Source organism: Tachysurus fulvidraco, chromosome 7 (assembly GCF_022655615.1).
Source record: "Tachysurus fulvidraco isolate hzauxx_2018 chromosome 7, HZAU_PFXX_2.0, whole genome shotgun sequence".
NCBI lineage: Eukaryota > Metazoa > Chordata > Actinopteri > Siluriformes > Bagridae > Tachysurus > Tachysurus fulvidraco.
The window spans coordinates 1,854,771-1,872,440 of NC_062524.1; the positions used below are offsets into that span (position 1 = coordinate 1,854,771).

Genomic DNA, 17,670 nt, shown 5'->3' on the forward strand with positions numbered 1-17,670 from the left:
AAAATGAGATAATGTATGTCGCTCTGGATAAGTTATGACGCTAAATGGATCTCTGATGCCCTCTAGTGGCCCTATTCGGATCCACAATTAACACAGCTTCACTAGTACACTATGTACACTATATAAACTATGCGCATTATGTACACTATGTACACTACAAACACTATGCTCACTATATACACACTATGTACACTATATACATTATGTACACTACATACACTATGCTTATTGTACATAATGAGCATAGTGTATGTAGTGTACATAATGTATATAGTGTACATAATGTAATATATGTAGTGAGCATACACACTATATACACTATGCTCACTATATACACTATGTACACTATATACACTATGCTCACTATATATACACTATGTGCACTATATACACTATGCTCACTATATACACTATGTACACTATATACTCTATGCTCACTATATACACTATGTACACTATATACTCTATGCTCACTACATACACACTATATACACTATGCTCACTATATACACTATGTACACTATATACACTATGCTCACTATATACACTCTATATACACTATGTACACTATATACACTATGCTCACTATATACACACTATATACACTATGTACACTATATACACTATGCTCACTATATACACACTATGTACACTATGTATACTATATACACTATGCTCACTATACACTATGCTCACTATATACACTATGTACACTATATACACTATGTACATTATATACGCTATGTACACTATATACACTATGTACACTATACACTATATAAACTCACTATGTACTATATACACTATATGCACTATTTACATTATGTGCACTATGTACACTATATACACTATGTGCACTATACACACTATATACACTAAATACACTATATACACTATGTGCACTATATACACTATGTGCACTATACACACTATATACACTATGTACACTATTTACATTATGTGCACTATGTACACTGTATACACTATGTGCACTATGTACACTATGTACACTATATACACTATATACACTATGTACACTATTTACATTATGTGCACTATGTACACTGTATACACTATGTGCACTATGTACACTATATACACTATGCTCACTATATACACTATGTACACTATGTACACTATATACACTATGTACACTGTATACACTATGTGCACTATGTACACTATATACACTATATACACTATGTACACTATGTACACTATATACACTATGTACACTATGTACACTATATACACTATATACACTATGCTCACTATATACACTATGTACACTATATACACTATGTGCACTATGTACACTATATACACTATATACACTATGCTCACTATATACACTATGTACACTATGTACACTATGTACACTATATACACTATGTACACTGTATACACTATGTGCACTATGTACACTATATACACTATGTACACTATATACACTATGTACACTATATACAACAGGGAATCATGAGGGCAAATATCGCTCCCTAGTGCAATAGTTACGTTGTGCCCGATTTGAGACAGAGCCATAATACAGGTGTATATATTTATACTACTATAATTAAATATGCAGTAATATTTAACATTTTCCCCCAAAAGACAACACTCAGTGGTCCAACTAGAAACGGTACATATTTACCAAACACGTATACACGTAAACTTGTAAAAATATTTGTTCATATTGTTATTTATACTTTTAAAATCAGAAGCAAATAGTGTAAAAAGTGCAATATTTAAGACAAAACGTGTTTGTATAGTATAGTGTTATTTATGTCTGTACTGTTGAGAGTCACAAACAGAACCGAATCTCTTGTGAGTGTGAACACACTTAGCCAATACACCTGATTCGGATTTTTGACAGTCGTGTGTGACGTCATCAGCAGGCGCCGGAAGCCCCCCGGTGGCGTGTGCAATGACGAGCAGTCCTGTGTGATGGTGTAGTAACTACAGTGTAGTTAGAGGGATGAGTGCGGGGTTACAGTAAAAAGCGTGTTTATTTGTACAAGTTTTATTTGGCGGATGTAGGGAGTTAATTTGTCCTCCCGCGGGCGTCACTGTGTGTGTTTATTATGCACGTTGCTTTGTCCCGGTGCAGACAGATAAACTTTCCCCGTGTGTCCGCCGCTCTGACCAGGTGTAGATCTGACATGGCCACAGACAGGAACCGGAAACCGAAACCGCCTAAGGACACGCTGCGGCACGTGCGCTCCCGGGAGAGCCGCAAGCACGCGGACCTGCACGGGCCATCCACCGTGTACGCGCAGGTGGTGGGAGCGGGGGCGCGCGAGAACGGCGCGTCTCTGTACGTGTTCTCAGAATACAACCGGTAAGAATCATCATCATCATCGTCATCATCATCATCATCGTCACCTGTACACCACACCTTCAGCTCGAGCCCCAGTCACCGCAGACACGTGCACATGTTGGTGTTTAGGGAGTCAAAACATTCAGCACATCATTACACCAACAACCTGAACTGAGGACACAATCAGAACCAGGTTTAGTGGCCAAGTGTGTTCACACTCACAAGGAATTCAGTTCCAGCTGTTTGTGACTCTCAAAAGTACAGAAATAAATAACACCAGACAGACTACACAAGACCATACAGACTACACAAGACCATACAGACTACACAAGACAAGACCATACAGACTACACAAGACCAGACAGACTACACAAGACCAGACAGACTACACAAGACAAGACCATACAGACTACACAAGACCATACAGACTACACAAGACCATACAGACTACACAAGACCATACAGACTACACAAGACAAGACCATACAGACTACACAAGACAAGACCATACAGACTACACAAGACAAGACCATACAGACTACACAAGACAAGACCAGACAGACTACACAAGACAAGACCAGACAGACTACACAAGACCAGACAGACTACACAAGACCAGACAGACTACACAAGACCATACAGACTACACAAGACAAGACCATACAGACTACACAAGACAAGACCATACAGACTACACAAGACCATACAGACTACACAAGACAAGACCATACAGACTACACAAGACAAGACCATACAGACTACACAAGACCATACAGACTACACAAGACCATACAGACTACACAAGACCATACAGACTACACAAGACAAGACCATACAGACTACACAAGACAAGACCAGACAGACTACACAAGACCATACAGACTACACAAGACCATACAGACTACACAAGACCATACAGACTACACAAGACCATACAGACTACACAAGACAAGACCATACAGACTATACAAGACCATAAAGACTACACAAGACAAGACCATACAGACTATACAAGACCATACAGACTACACAAGACAAGACCATGCAGACTACACAAGACCATACAGACTACACAAGACAATACAGACTACACAAGACAATACAGACTACACAAGACCATACAGACTATACAAGACAAGACCATACAGACTATACAAGACAAGACCATACAGACTATACAAGACAAGACCATACAGACTATACAAGACCAGACAGACTACACAAGACCAGACAGACTACACAAGACCATACAGACTACACAAGACCATACAGACTACACAAGACAAGACCATACAGACTACACAAGACAAGACCATACAGACTACACAAGACAAGACCATACAGACTACACAAGACAAGACCATACAGACTACACAAGACAAGACCATACAGACTACACAAGACAAGACCATACAGACTACACAAGACAAGACCAGACAGACTACACAAGACCAGACAGACTACACAAGACCATACAGACTACACAAGACCATACAGACTACACAAGACAAGACCATACAGACTATACAAGACCATAAAGACTACACAAGACAAGACCATACAGACTATACAAGACCATACAGACTACACAAGACAAGACCATGCAGACTACACAAGACCATACAGACTACACAAGACAATACAGACTACACAAGACCATACAGACTATACAAGACAAGACCATACAGACTATACAAGACAAGACCATACAGACTACACAAGACCATACAGACTATACAAGACAAGACCATACAGGCTACACAAGACCATACAGACTATACAAGACAAGACCATACAGACTATACAAGACAAGACCATACAGACTATACAAGACAAGACCATACAGGCTACACAAGACCATACAGACTATACAAGACAAGACCATACAGACTATACAAGACAAGACCATACAGACTACACAAGACCATACAGACTACACAAGACAAGACAAAACAGATGATGATAGATTAGATTAGATTAGATTAAACTTTATTGTCATTACACATGTACACGTACAAGGCAGTAGGGTTTTCACATATCCCAGGCTATTATGAGCCTGGGGCCAGAGCGCAGGGTCAGAGCCTGGGGCCAGAGCGCAGCCCATTGTCACTCAAGGACCCAACGTAGATGTCTCAGCAGCTTGTGGCCTTGAACCCTGACCTTCTGATTAGGAACCCAGCACCTGGACCTCTGGACCATCACATCTTTATACAGTATAAACTATACAAGTATTACATATAAATACAGAATATATAACAGATCAGTTCTAAATAGTGTAAACAGTCCTGATAATGCAGCACTTATAGATATGAAGCAGTGAATATAATGATGGTGAGGTGTTAATCAGGGTGATTGTCTGGGGTAAGGAACTGTTCCTGTGTCTGGGAGGTTTAGTAAAGTTCTGTAGTGCTGAGAGAAGGGTGGAGCTGAAAGAGGGCGTGTCGGGTGTGAAGGGTCAAGGGGAGGAGGAGAAGTGTTGAGGGGTCTTTGTCAGAACAAACAAACTGCCTTAATTGACATGGTTGTGTCCTGAGATGCTTTTCTCCACAGCAGCATCGTTATAAAATGTCTCAGATCATTTATTCGTTGGCCGTTAGGTGAAAATCTCAGTACTTTATTGATCCTGAACTTTGACCCCAGTTGTTGTAGGTAAATAAACAAACGTGTGATGAGGTTCAGTCGGACTTTAACGAGCGTTGAACTGTTTTTCAGATATCTGTTTAACTGTGGAGAGGGAACACAAAGACTGATGCAGGAGCACAAGTGAGTCGTGTGTGTGAATAACAATGTTACACACTGGCACACACACACACACACACACACACACACACAAATGTTTCTGTGCTTATGGTGCAGATTGAGAGCTGCTCGCTTGGACAACATCTTCCTGACTCGTATGAGCTGGGACACAGTAGGAGGACTTTCAGGTACACACACACACACACACACACACACGCACACACACAGGATCGCAGAAACACACTGATCCCTTAATTAGAAGCATCAGCACAGAATAGCTGCATGTTATATTTATGTTGCTGTGTCTGCTGTTTGAGTTGAACTCCAGATTTGATTCTCAGGAATGATTCTGACTCTGAAGGACACCGGAGTCCCCGAGTGCGTCATGTCCGGACCTCCTCAGCTGGTGTGTACACGTTTCTGTCTGGTTTTCACTTCAACTTCCAAAATAACACTTCAGACGGATCACAAACGAGACGTTCCATTCTGTTCGTTTAAGTGATTTGTTCACTGATTCGTTTTTCCCCAAACGTGCTGCTTGATTGCTGTGTTATACAGAAAAGGGTGGAGTCAACTCCAGGGTGGAGTCACGTGAACTCCAATCTTTTTGTGTGTGTGTGTGTGTGTGTGTGTGTGTGTCCATATTTTAATATCCACATTTATGAAAGGAATCATTTTCACACCCGGTGGAATGTAAACAAATACGCAGTAAAACCCAGAGAATCACTTGCTCAGGACAGGATCAACTCACTGAATCTAGGAGTGAATCTTGACCAAGTGATTCACTAACTCAGCGTCTGATTCACTGACGGACAGCGCTAGCTAACACACACTCCGTCACCTCTGTTGTTTTTCAGGAGAGATATCTGAATGCTATCCGAGTGTTCTCTGGGCCGCTGGACGACATCAGACTGTGTAAGAGCTTTCTGTCCAGACCTGAGACTGAGACGCATTTAGTAGAGTATTCTATCTTTTTAAAGAATTTACACAGTTAAAGATAAGTGTGTGTGTGTTTGTGTGTGTGTGTGTGTGTGTGTGTGTGTGTGTTTACTGAGTGCAGCAGTGAGACCGTACACTGAGCCTGAGTATAGAGACGACACCATGACTGTCAAACAAGTGCCCTTATTTGGTAAGTGTTCACAATTTAGTGTGCAAATACACACATCATCTCACACACACACACACACACACACACACACACACACACACACTCTGTGATGAGACACTGATTATAGTCTTAAGTGAACTCGTGACATGCAAACACTCCTCAATGTACTCATAATGTTTATCATCACACTGTCATCATTATAACCATCAGTCATCTGATCACACTGTAGCTGTTATTGTTCTCTCTCTCTCTTTGTCTCTCTCTCTTTTCTCTCTCTCTCTCTCTCTCTCTCTCTCTCTCTCTCTCTCTCTCTCTCTCTCTCTCTCTCTCTCTCTCTCTCTGTCTCTCTGTCTCTTTTTTCTGTCCATCTCTCTGTCTGACTTTGTGTGTGTAGCAGGTAGGAGTTCAGACCAGATGAGGCGTGGCAGTGGTGGGAGTGGCAGTGGGCGTGACCAGCGGAGGGAACTGTGGCAGAAAGACGAGAGTGAGGAGAACGGGAGTGACGGCTCAGAAAGTCCTGGTACTGACACTGGCTGTGTTCTAATACAGTTTATAACATGTTCATAAACACTCCCTTACTTAGTGCTTGATGTGTGTGTGGGGTGTGTGTGTGTGTGTGTGTGTGTGTGTGTGTGTGTGTGTGTGTGTTTCAATGTCAGGACGTAGAGAGAGAAGCACTCGAGACCCCTCGCTGGTGGTGGCCTACGTGTGTAAGGTAAGAATCGTTCATGACATCACTTCCTGTCTCTCCCTCATGACCGAGTTAAGGCTCTGATGACTCACTCTTGTCTCAACTCACAGCTGCACCCGAAAAAAGGCAACTTCCTGGTGCAGAAAGCCAAGGAGCTGGGACTTCCTGTGTGAGTGTTTCTACATTTCTTCTCCTCATGTCGTGTATGTGTGATGCTGCTGCTGTCGCTCATTAAAACTGTGGTTCACTCACAGAGGGACGGCGGCCATCGGCCCGCTCATATCCGCCTTAAAGGACGGGAGAAGCATCACATACGAGGGCAAGGAGGTAAAATCCTGCACTTACACCATAAACAGTGTCGTTTTTATAACTCTGAAAGTCGAGGTTAGTCATCAGTCTCGAGATGAACCTTAACTTCACTCTTTACATCAGCTTTCTATTGTTGAAGATGTTTGGGATGAACTGTGTGTGTGTGTGTGTGTGTGTGTGTGTGTGTGTGTGTGTGTTTCAGATCCAGCCAGATGAAGTGTGTACTCCAGCCGATCCCGGTCCGGTGTTCCTGGTGATCGACTGTCCCTCTGAAGTGTTTGTTCAATCGCTGTGCACCAATCAGGTTCTCACAAGGTGACGTCATCTTCACTTCACCTTAACCTTCACATTCAAACCTTAAAAAACACCAAATGGGGTTTGATTCACATCCATCAACTTGGTAGACTTTCAGGTGTCCCTCAAGGTTCACTTTTTGGTCCCTTTTTTGTCTGTGTATATTTTTCTTTATTTGATAAATTCCCTTAGGGTTTGGGTTTGGGGGTGTGTTAGGGTTAGGGTTTGGGGGTGTGTTAGGGTTAGGGTTTGGGGGTGTGTTAGGGTTAGGGTTTGGGGGTGTGTTAGGGTTAGGGTTTGGGGGTGTGTTAGGGTTTGGGGGTGTGTAAGGGTTAGGGTTTGGGGTGGGTTAGGTTTTGGGTTTGGGGGTGTGTTCGGTTTAGGGTTTGGGGGTGTGTTAGGGTTTGGGCGTGTGTGTTAGGGTTAAGGTTTGGGTGTGTGTTAGGGGGGGTGTATTAGGTTTAGGGTTTGGGGGTGTGTTAGGTTTAGGGTTAGGGGGTGTGTTCGGTTTAGGGGTAGGGGGTGTGTTTGGTTTAGGGTTAGGGTGTTAGGGTTTGGGTGTGTGTTAGGGTTAAGGTTTGGGGTGTGTTAGGGTTAAGGTTTGGGTGTGTTAGGTTTAGGGTTTGGGTGTGTGTTAGGGTTTGGGTGTGTGTTAGGGTTAAGGTTTGGGTGTGTGTTAGGTTTAGGGTTTGGGTGTGTGTTAGGGTTAGGGTTTGGGTGTGTGTTAGGGTTAAGGTTTGGGTGTGTTAGGTTTAGGGTTTGGGTGTGTTAGGTTTAGGGTTTGGGTGTGTGTTAGGGTTAGGGTTTGGGTGTGTGTTAGGGTTAGGGTTTGGGTGTGGCTTAAACTAACATAAATAAAACTTTTAAGGACTTTAAAGATATTCAGGTCACCATAGCAACCATGTACATCCTTTTCCCCTGTACTTGGATACAGATGTTAATACTTCGAACCTACCTGTGTGTGTGTGTGTGTGTGTGTGTGTGTGTGTGTGTGTGTGTGTTTGTGGTAGGTATCAGAGTGAGGGTTCAGAAGGTTCTGCAGCTCTGGTGGTTCACATGACACCGGAGTCTGTGCTGAAAACTCCAGAGTACCAGCGCTGGATGGAGAGGTACTGTCTCTACAAGGGGACACTTATTTACACACACACACACACACACATACACATACACACACACACACACACACACACACACACACACACACACATACACATACACACACACACACACACATACACATACACATACACACACACACACACACACACACCTGTGTTTAAATTGTAAATCTGTTCACAAAATCTGCATCTTGCTATGAGTTAATTAGCATAAAAGATCAATTTCAGAGTTAAATATTTATTTATTACAATCACCAGAGTTGGTTGCCATGGTAATTCAGAGCTTTAGTAGTGTCTGTGTTGGAGTGAAGATTTAGGGGTGTGTGTGTGTGTGTGTGTGTGTGTGTGTGTGTCAGGTTCTCCTGCAGTACAGAGCACCTGATCATGAATGAGCAGGTCTCCACCGTCCACAACGTCCGCAGCCACAAGATCCAGACCCAGCTGAACCTGATCCACTCAGACATCTTCCCCGAGCTGCAGCACTACACCTCTAAGGTACAGCAGACTCGCTGCTCCGCCTTTATTAAGGCAACGACATGGTGGAGCTGCAGGACGTTTCAGTCGATGTAGCAGCAGCACCATCTCAGTGTCAGGAACACGATTCTCACAGCCGTGTGATATGGAACTGGAATTGAAGGTCTGATTAGCTGTTTGTTTACTTGTTGATCTGTGTGTGTGTGTGTGTGTGTGTGTGTGTGTGTGTGTGTGTGTGTGTGTGTGTGTGTAGGAGTCTCAGGCTGCGCTGCACGTCCCCAACGTCAGAGCTGAGTGTCTGCTCAAGTTCCAGCTCAGACCCAAAGCTGAGTGGCAGCGGTGAGAGCCTCGCTTCACACTGCACGGGGTTAAAGCTCTTAATCCAGACCGAACAAATCCAGAGCTTCATTTCCAGACTTCCGATTCCACTAATCACACGTGATCACACGTGATCCTGATCATCTCGTCATCTAGACCTTCAATTTTAGATGTTTCCCTTTCATAACCCAGATTATGCTAATCTAAAGAAATCTAGAGCTTCATTCAGCTTGTTACAGACCCTGGATTATTCTAATCAAATAGTTAAATGTCCCAGTTCGTATTTATCTACAGCTCTGATCAGACTAAATCTACTACAGACTAAATCTACTACAAGCTAAATCTACTACAAGCTAAGTCTACTACAGGCTAAATCCACTACAGGCTAAATCCACTACAGGCCAAATCTACTGCAGACTAAATCTACTACAGGCTAAATCTACTACAGGCTAAATCTACTACAGGCTAAGTCTACTACAGGCCAAATCTACTGCAGACTAAATCTACTGCAGGCTAAATCTGCTACAGGCCAAATCTACTGCAGACTAAATCTACTGCAGGCTAAATCTACTACAGGCCAAATCTACTACAGGCCAAATCTACTGCAGACTAAATCTACTACAGGCTAAATCTACTACAGGCTAAATCTACTACAGGCCAAATCTACTGCAGACTAAATCTACTACAGGCCAAATCTACTGCAGACTAAATCTACTACAGGCTAAATCTACTACAGGCTAAATCTACTACAGGCCAAATCTACTGCAGACTAAATCTACTACAGGCCAAATCTACTGCAGGCTAAATCTACTGCAGGCTAAATCTACTACAGGCCAAATCTACTGCAGACTAAATCTACTACAGGCCAAATCTACTGCAGGCTAAATCTACTGCAGGCTAAATCTACTACAGGCCAAATCTACTGCAGACTAAATCTACTACAGACTAAATCTACTACAGGCTAAATCTACTACAGACTAATTCTACTACAGGCCAAATCTACTGCAGACTAAATCTACTACAGACTAAATCTACTACAGGCTAAATCTACTACAGGCTAATTCTACTACAGGCTAATTCTACTACAGGCTTAATCTACTACAAGCTAATTCTACTACAGGCTAATTCTACTACAGGCTAATTCTACTACAGGCTAATTCTACTACAGGCTAATTCTACTACAGACTAAATCTACTACAGGCCAAATCTACTACAGGCTAAATCTACTACAGGCCAAATCTACTACAGGCTAATTCTACTACAGGCTAATTCTACTACAGACTAAATCTACTACAGGCTAATATCAACTGCACAATACACTATAATGTAAAGTTTTGCTGCTTTAGGTTACACTTCATTTCCAGGACACACACACACTTGCACACACACATACACACACACAGACACACACAGACACACACACACACACACAGGAAAATGAATTTACGTGAGGATTCTATGTCTCACTTGTCTAGCAGGGCTTCAGAGAGTCCAGAGTAGGTGTTTAACTGGATTCCTGTCCTCAGGCAGAAATGATATTCTGTAGAAAGAAGCTTTATTAGATACATTTCTCTTTGTCTCAACACATTTGTCTTCAAATAGATGACGGATTGGACGGATTGGCTTCAGTGGCTTTAAGCTATTAGGTTTCTGTCAGAACTGCTCAGACGTGTGTGTGTGTGTGTGTGTGTGTGTGTGTGTGTGTGTAGTGATGCCATCCCCACCTGTGACCGAGAGGAATTCATTAAGGAGGCTGCGGAGGTGCCAAATTTCCTGCAGGAAGTGGAGGAGTGTAAACATTTCCAAACCACCGACTCTGCCGTTCTGTCCGGTGAGGCCATCATCCATCCCCACAGAGTGATGGAGAGACAGAGGGGAAAGAGAGAGATAGAGAGAGAGATAGATAGATAGATGGACAGGAAGCCTGATGTTGAGTGGCGTTTCATTTCCTCAGCCGTGACCTCAGCTGGCCTGGTTCACTCGTCTGTGTGCTCGTCCTCACTGTGGGGTGTTTCAGTCTGAATAGAACTGCATTCATTAATCTAGTCTCAGTCCCAAACCTCTCATCAGAACATCATCATCTACAACTACATCATTACATCATCTACATCATCATCTACATCATTACATCATCTACATCATCATCTACATCATCATTACATCATCTACATCATCATCTGCATCATCAGATCATCATCTACATCATCATCTGCATCATCTGCATCATCTACATCATCTGCATCATCACATTATCATCTACATCATCATCTACATCATCTACATCATCATCTACATCATCTGCATCATCTACATCATCATCTACATCATCTGCATCATCTGCATCATCATCTGCATCATCACATTATCATCTACATCATCATCTACATCATCATCATCATCTACATCATCTGCATCATCATCTACATCATCATCTACATCATCATCTATTACATCATCTACATCATTACATCATCATCTACATCATTACATCATCATCTACATCATTACATCATCTACATCAACTACTTCAATACATCATTACATCATTATATCACATCATTATATCAACTACATCATTACATCATCTACATCATCAACTACATCATTACATCATCTACATCATCAACTACTTCATTACATCATCTACATCATTATATCAACTACATCATTACATCATCTACATCATTACATCATCTACATCATTACATCATCTACATCATCAACTACATCATTACATCACATTATCTACATCACATCATCTACATCATTACATCATCTACATCATTACATAATCTACATCATTACATCATCTACATCATTACATCACATTATCTACATCATCAACTACATCATTACATCATCTACATCATCAACTACATCATTACATCACATTATCTACATCACATCATCTACATCATCAACTACATCATTACATCATCTACATCATCTACATCATTATATCAACTACATCATTACATCATCTACATCAACTGCATCATTACATCATCTACATCATCAACTACATCATTACATCATCTACATCATTACATAATCTACATCATTATATCATCTACATCATTATATCAACTACATCATTACATCATCTACATCATTACATCACATTATCTACATCATCAACTACATCATTACATCACATTATCTACATCACATCATCAACTACATCATTACATAATCTACATCATTACATCATCTACATCATTATATCAACTACATCATTACATCATCTACATCATCATCTACATCATTACATCATTACATCATCTACATCATTATATCAATTACATCATTACATCATCTACTACATCATTACATCATCTACATCATTACATCATCTACATCATTATATCAACTACATCATTACATCATCTACATCATCATCTACATCATTACATCACATCATCTACATCATCAACTACATCATTACATCACATTATCTACATCATCAACTACATCATTACATCACATTATCTACATCATCAACTACATCATTACATCACATTATCTACATCACATCATCTACATCATCAACTACATCATCACATCATCTACATCATCAACTACATCATCACATCATCCAGATTAATGTCCAGACCTCAGCCTTTATCATCTACAGTTTAAGGTCCAGCTTTAAGGTTGATGTCATTAATATATGGAAACTTTTCAAATACAGAGATTATAGATTTACCATTGAGCTAATCTAGTGTGTGTGTGTGTGTGTGTGTGTGTGTGTGTGTGTGTGTGTGTGTGTGTGTAGGTAAGGTGGAGCGGTACCCTGAGGTGGTGTTTTTGGGAACAGGATCAGCTCTGCCCATGAAGATCAGGAACGTCAGCAGCACACTGATTAACATCAGGTAGAGAAACATACTGTAACACACACTAACATGGATTGTGTGTTTATATATTTAAACGGTGTGTGTGTGTGTGTGTGTGTGTGTGTGTGTGTGTGTGTGTGTGGTAGCTCCTGCCAGTCTCTGTTGTTGGACTGTGGTGAAGGCACATTTGGTCAGTTGTGTCGTCAGTATGGTAACAGTGTGGATGAGATGCTGGTCAAGTTGTCCACTGTGTTTGTGTCTCATATTCACGCTGATCATCACACGGTGAGTCTCACGCACACACACACACACACACACACACACTCTCTCTCTCTCTCTCTCTCTCTCTCTCTCACACTCACACACACACACACACATACATGCATGCAGGTACGCACAAGCGCACACACACACTCACACACACACACAAGCACTCACACACACACTCTCACACACACACAAGCACACACACACACACAGTTTAGTAAAATATATTATTCACTGTTATGTCTAGCTAATGCTGAACAGTGTTTTTTACTCTGTATTTTTTCTGTTTCACTCCTTAGGGACTGATTAACCTGCTGCTGCAGAGAGAGCGAGCTCTGGTCAGTGCACTTATTACTACATCCCTCTGTTTATTTACGCCTGTTCACTCTGTTTTAAACGCAATGACGTAGTCGTGCTGTGTAAATGATTTTCGCCCTGTCTCTCTGCAGAGGAGTCTGGGTAAAGCCTTTACTCCTGTGTACCTGGTGGCTCCTGCTCAGATCATGACGTGGCTCAATCAGTACCATGATCACTGCCAGGAAATCCTCAGCCATGTCAAGTGAGGGTTCTGTCCTAAACCACACCACATTATACACACACATTACAGCCGCATTGAGCAGGAGTTAGTGGAGCAGGGATCTCGTATGATCACAGTGGATGAGGGATCTCCAGTGATCATATTGTATCAGGGATCTCCAGTGATCATATTGTATCAGGGATCTACTGTGATCATATTGTTTCAGGGATCTACAATGATCATATTGTTTCAGGGATCTCCAGTGATCATATTGTATCAGGGATCTCCAGTGATCATATTGTATCAGGGATCTCCAGTGATCATATTGTTTCAGGGATCTCCAGTGATCATATTGTTTCAGGGATCTCCAGTGATCATATTGTATCAGGGATCTCCAGTGATCATATTGTATCAGGGATCTCCAGTGATCATATTGTATCAGGGATCTCCAGTGATCATATTGTTTCAGGGATCTCCAGTGATCATATTGTATCAGGGATCTCCAGTGATCATATTGTATCAGGGCTCTTGAGAAAGCTTGGCTTTATGGTTAGAGGATTTGGTCAAGGCTCCAGAGTTAGCACAGTTATAAAATGCTCTTGAGTTAGCACAGTTATAGCACAGCTCTGGAGGTCATGTAGTTGGTTACAGCATTAGAAATTGTAATTTTTGAGGTCATGTGGTTGGACAGAGCTCTAGAGATAGTACAATGTGTGTGTGTGTGTGTGTGTGTGTGTGTGTGTGTGTGTGTGTGTGTGCGTGTGTGTGTTTGCTTTTTAGTTTCATCCCTGCAAAGTGTCTGTGTGATGGAGCTGAAGTGCCCAAGTTCAAGACCCAGTCCTTCATTCACGCTCTGCTGAAGAGGAACGACCTCACTAAGGTAGAGAGCTAATACTCCATCACAATAAAGTGTATTAGGTGTGTGTGGGTTTAAGAGCGCAGTGTGTGTGTGTGTGTGTGTGTGTGTGTGTGTGTGTGTGTGTGTGTGTGTGTGTGTGTGTGTGTGTGTGTGTGGTGACAGTTTCAGACGTGTTTGGTGCGGCACTGTAAGAACGCATACGCCTGCAGTTTGACCCATCAGTCTGGCTGGCAGCTCGTCTTCTCCGGAGACACCATGCCATGTGACACACTCGCACAGATGGGTGAGACACACACACACACACACACACACACACACTTTAGTCTGGTTTAATCAATAGAGCTGAAATACAGTGTTTAAAGCTGTGTTGTGTTTGTGATGTGTGCTTCTTGCACACTTGCATGCGGGCGCACACACACACACACACACACACACACACACACACACACACACACACACACACTTATTGATCAGCCCAATCTCCACTAACAACTCCAGAGAGACACATGCACTCCATCCCTACCTCTGGATTACAGAGCCAGCAGTGACTCATTACTCTGAAATTGTGTGTGTGTGTGTGTGTGTGTGTGTGTGTGTGTGCGTGTGTGCGTGTGTGCGTGCGTGTGTGTGTGTGTGTGTGTGATTTGCAGGAAAGAATGCGACGTTGCTAATCCATGAGGCAACACTGGAGGATGGCATGGAAGAGGAGGCCATGGAGAAAAGGCACAGGTACACACAGATATAAACACATGCATGTTTCAGTTGTATACACATGTTGCCCATGCACACACACACACACACACACACACACACACACACACACACACACACACACACCTGCTATTGCAAAGATGCAAATATACACAATGACACTGGTCCACGTGCATTCCCAACTCACTCTGTGTGTGTGTGTGTGTGTGTGTGTGTGTGTGTGTGTGTGTGTGTGGGGTCCCTCCTGCAGTACGACGTCTCAGGCCATCGGTATTGGGATGAGTATGAACACAGAGTTTATTATGTTGAACCACTTCAGTCAGAGATACGCCAAGATCCCACTGTTCAGCTCCGACTTTAATCAGCGTGTGGGCGTGGCCTTCGATCACATGAGAGTGAGGACACTAAATATTCCTGATTCGTTTCCTCCCTTCACCTTATTACCCCTTCATTACTTACCCCTTCATTACTTAATTACCCCTTGTTTCATTACTTACCCCCTTGTTTCATTACTTACCCCCTTGTTTCATTACTTACCCCCTTTGTTTCATTACTTACCCCTTTGTTTCATTACTTACCCCTTCATTACTTACTTACCCCATTGTTTCATTACTTACCCCTTGTTTCATTACTTACCCCTTTGTTTCATTACTTACCCCTTGTTTCATTACTTACCCCTTGTTTCATTCCTGTCCTCACATCATACTCCATCACTTTGTACCCTCTTTGCCTTGTTACCCTCTCATCTCACCCTTCATCCCTTCTTACCTCACAAGCCCAACCAGTTTAACCAACCTTTCACCTAATAACCTTTTACCTTGTTGCCTCATTTTTCCTTACCTTGTTGTTGCTTAGCTTTTATACACTGTTTACCTTGTAACCTACCCCCAACCTCATCCCTCCTTACCCCATAACCCCTTACCTCATACCCACTTTGATTTATAACCCATGTCTTATAAATACTCTCACCATGTCCCTTTACTTTCTTGCTTCATTACCCCCTAATATACTTCTTTACCAGGTACCCCTCTTTCCTCATAACAGCCCCCACCTTTCTCCTCATAACCTCATCACCTCTTTTCTTTTGCCTCATTTCTTTGTTCTTTATTCATACCACCTTGCCTGCTAAACCACTCACCCCGTGCCTCACTACCCCCTCACTACCCCCTCACCTTATATCTATTGTACTTCATACCCCTCTTACCTTAATAAACCCCTACCTTGTACCCCACTCACCGCATACACCCCTTTATACCTTTTCTTGTCACCCCACCCCCCCACCCCCCACATTACACCCGTAAGTTACCGTCTGTTTTCTTAGTATTGTCCTTATTTGTAATTTAAACTGAATTTCAGATCCGTTTTGGAGATTTCCGGATTCTCCCGCGCATCCTGGCTCCTCTGAAGGCTCTGTTTGCTGAGGAGATTGAGGAAATGGAGGAGAGAAGAGAACGGAGAGAGCTTAGGGCGGGAAAGTCCGTGGGGGCGGAGCCAGACTGTCAGGCTGAAGAAAGCAGAGGAGCTAAACGAGGAAAAGACAAACCTGACCGGGAAACGGCCTCCAAACGGATGAAAACCACCTGATCTCGGATCAGTGCGGTTTAGCCAATGGGAAAGGACGACGAGATGAATTTAGCCAATAAGAGCTGGAATAGTGAAGATTCAGCCTGTACTGTGAGGACAAGTGATGATGTTTTGGATGATGATGATGATGATGATGGTGGACTGATCTGTAATAGGTCGAGTCTCTACATTGTGTTATTTCACATGTACATATTGTACGTTTTTTTTTTTCTTCTTTAAATAATAAAGACGTGTCTGAGTTGGAAAACTTGATAAAAGATGAAAATCATGTCTTGAGATTTAATGCAGGGAATAAAGTCCTCCTTGTCCGTCTGGTCTCCTTTAATTGAAATGAGAAGCAGCTCTGGTTCACGTCTAAACAAGACGAGGTCCAGCTACAGCTGCTCATCTACTGTTATGGCGGTCGACCTCCAGGGGGCGCTGTGTGCTCATCAACATGGAGCTCGGTGAATATCAGCATTGTTTTACTTTTTATTTATTTATTTTAATCTATTTATTAAATCCACATTCGTGATATTCGTTCTCGTTTTC

The 17,670-nt window shown here is 42.2% G+C and overlaps 1 protein-coding gene across 2 annotated transcripts; it reads left to right on the forward strand.

Annotated features, from left to right (window-relative positions):
* The first annotated feature begins 1,885 nt into the window (after positions 1 to 1,885).
* On the forward strand, positions 1,886 to 17,447 carry elac2 (elaC ribonuclease Z 2). 2 transcript variants are annotated; one of them, XM_027158939.2, is made up of 24 exons: positions 1,886 to 2,338; positions 5,030 to 5,080; positions 5,174 to 5,244; positions 5,398 to 5,462; positions 5,914 to 5,971; positions 6,117 to 6,185; positions 6,562 to 6,684; positions 6,824 to 6,879; positions 6,966 to 7,024; positions 7,110 to 7,182; positions 7,367 to 7,479; positions 8,469 to 8,567; positions 8,933 to 9,071; positions 9,304 to 9,389; positions 11,078 to 11,199; positions 13,144 to 13,240; positions 13,348 to 13,486; positions 13,768 to 13,806; positions 13,918 to 14,027; positions 14,766 to 14,865; positions 15,007 to 15,127; positions 15,495 to 15,573; positions 15,806 to 15,950; positions 16,912 to 17,447. In XM_027158939.2, exons 1-24 carry the CDS (start codon positions 2,082 to 2,084, stop codon positions 17,137 to 17,139), a joined length of 2,499 nt encoding a protein of 832 aa, XP_027014740.2. In that variant the 5' UTR covers positions 1,886 to 2,081; the 3' UTR covers positions 17,140 to 17,447. The 2 variants fall into 2 exon arrangements, with proteins under 2 accessions (XP_027014740.2, XP_027014739.2); XM_027158938.2 differs by having other exon boundaries at positions 1,887 to 2,338; positions 6,559 to 6,684.
* The last annotated feature ends 223 nt before the right edge of the window (positions 17,448 to 17,670 follow it).

Excerpts from the sequence above, each read along its gene's own strand:
- elac2 (XM_027158938.2), top strand. The coding sequence starts at position 2,082 with ATGCACGTTGCTTTGTCCCGGTGCAGACAGATAAACTTTCCCCGTGTG. Across the intron at positions 5,463-5,913 it reads TGTCCGGACCTCCTCAGCTG|GAGAGATATCTGAATGCTAT; the intron begins GTGTGTACACGT and ends GTTGTTTTTCAG. Across the intron at positions 13,241-13,347 it reads AGCACACTGATTAACATCAG|CTCCTGCCAGTCTCTGTTGT; the intron begins GTAGAGAAACAT and ends TGTGTGTGGTAG.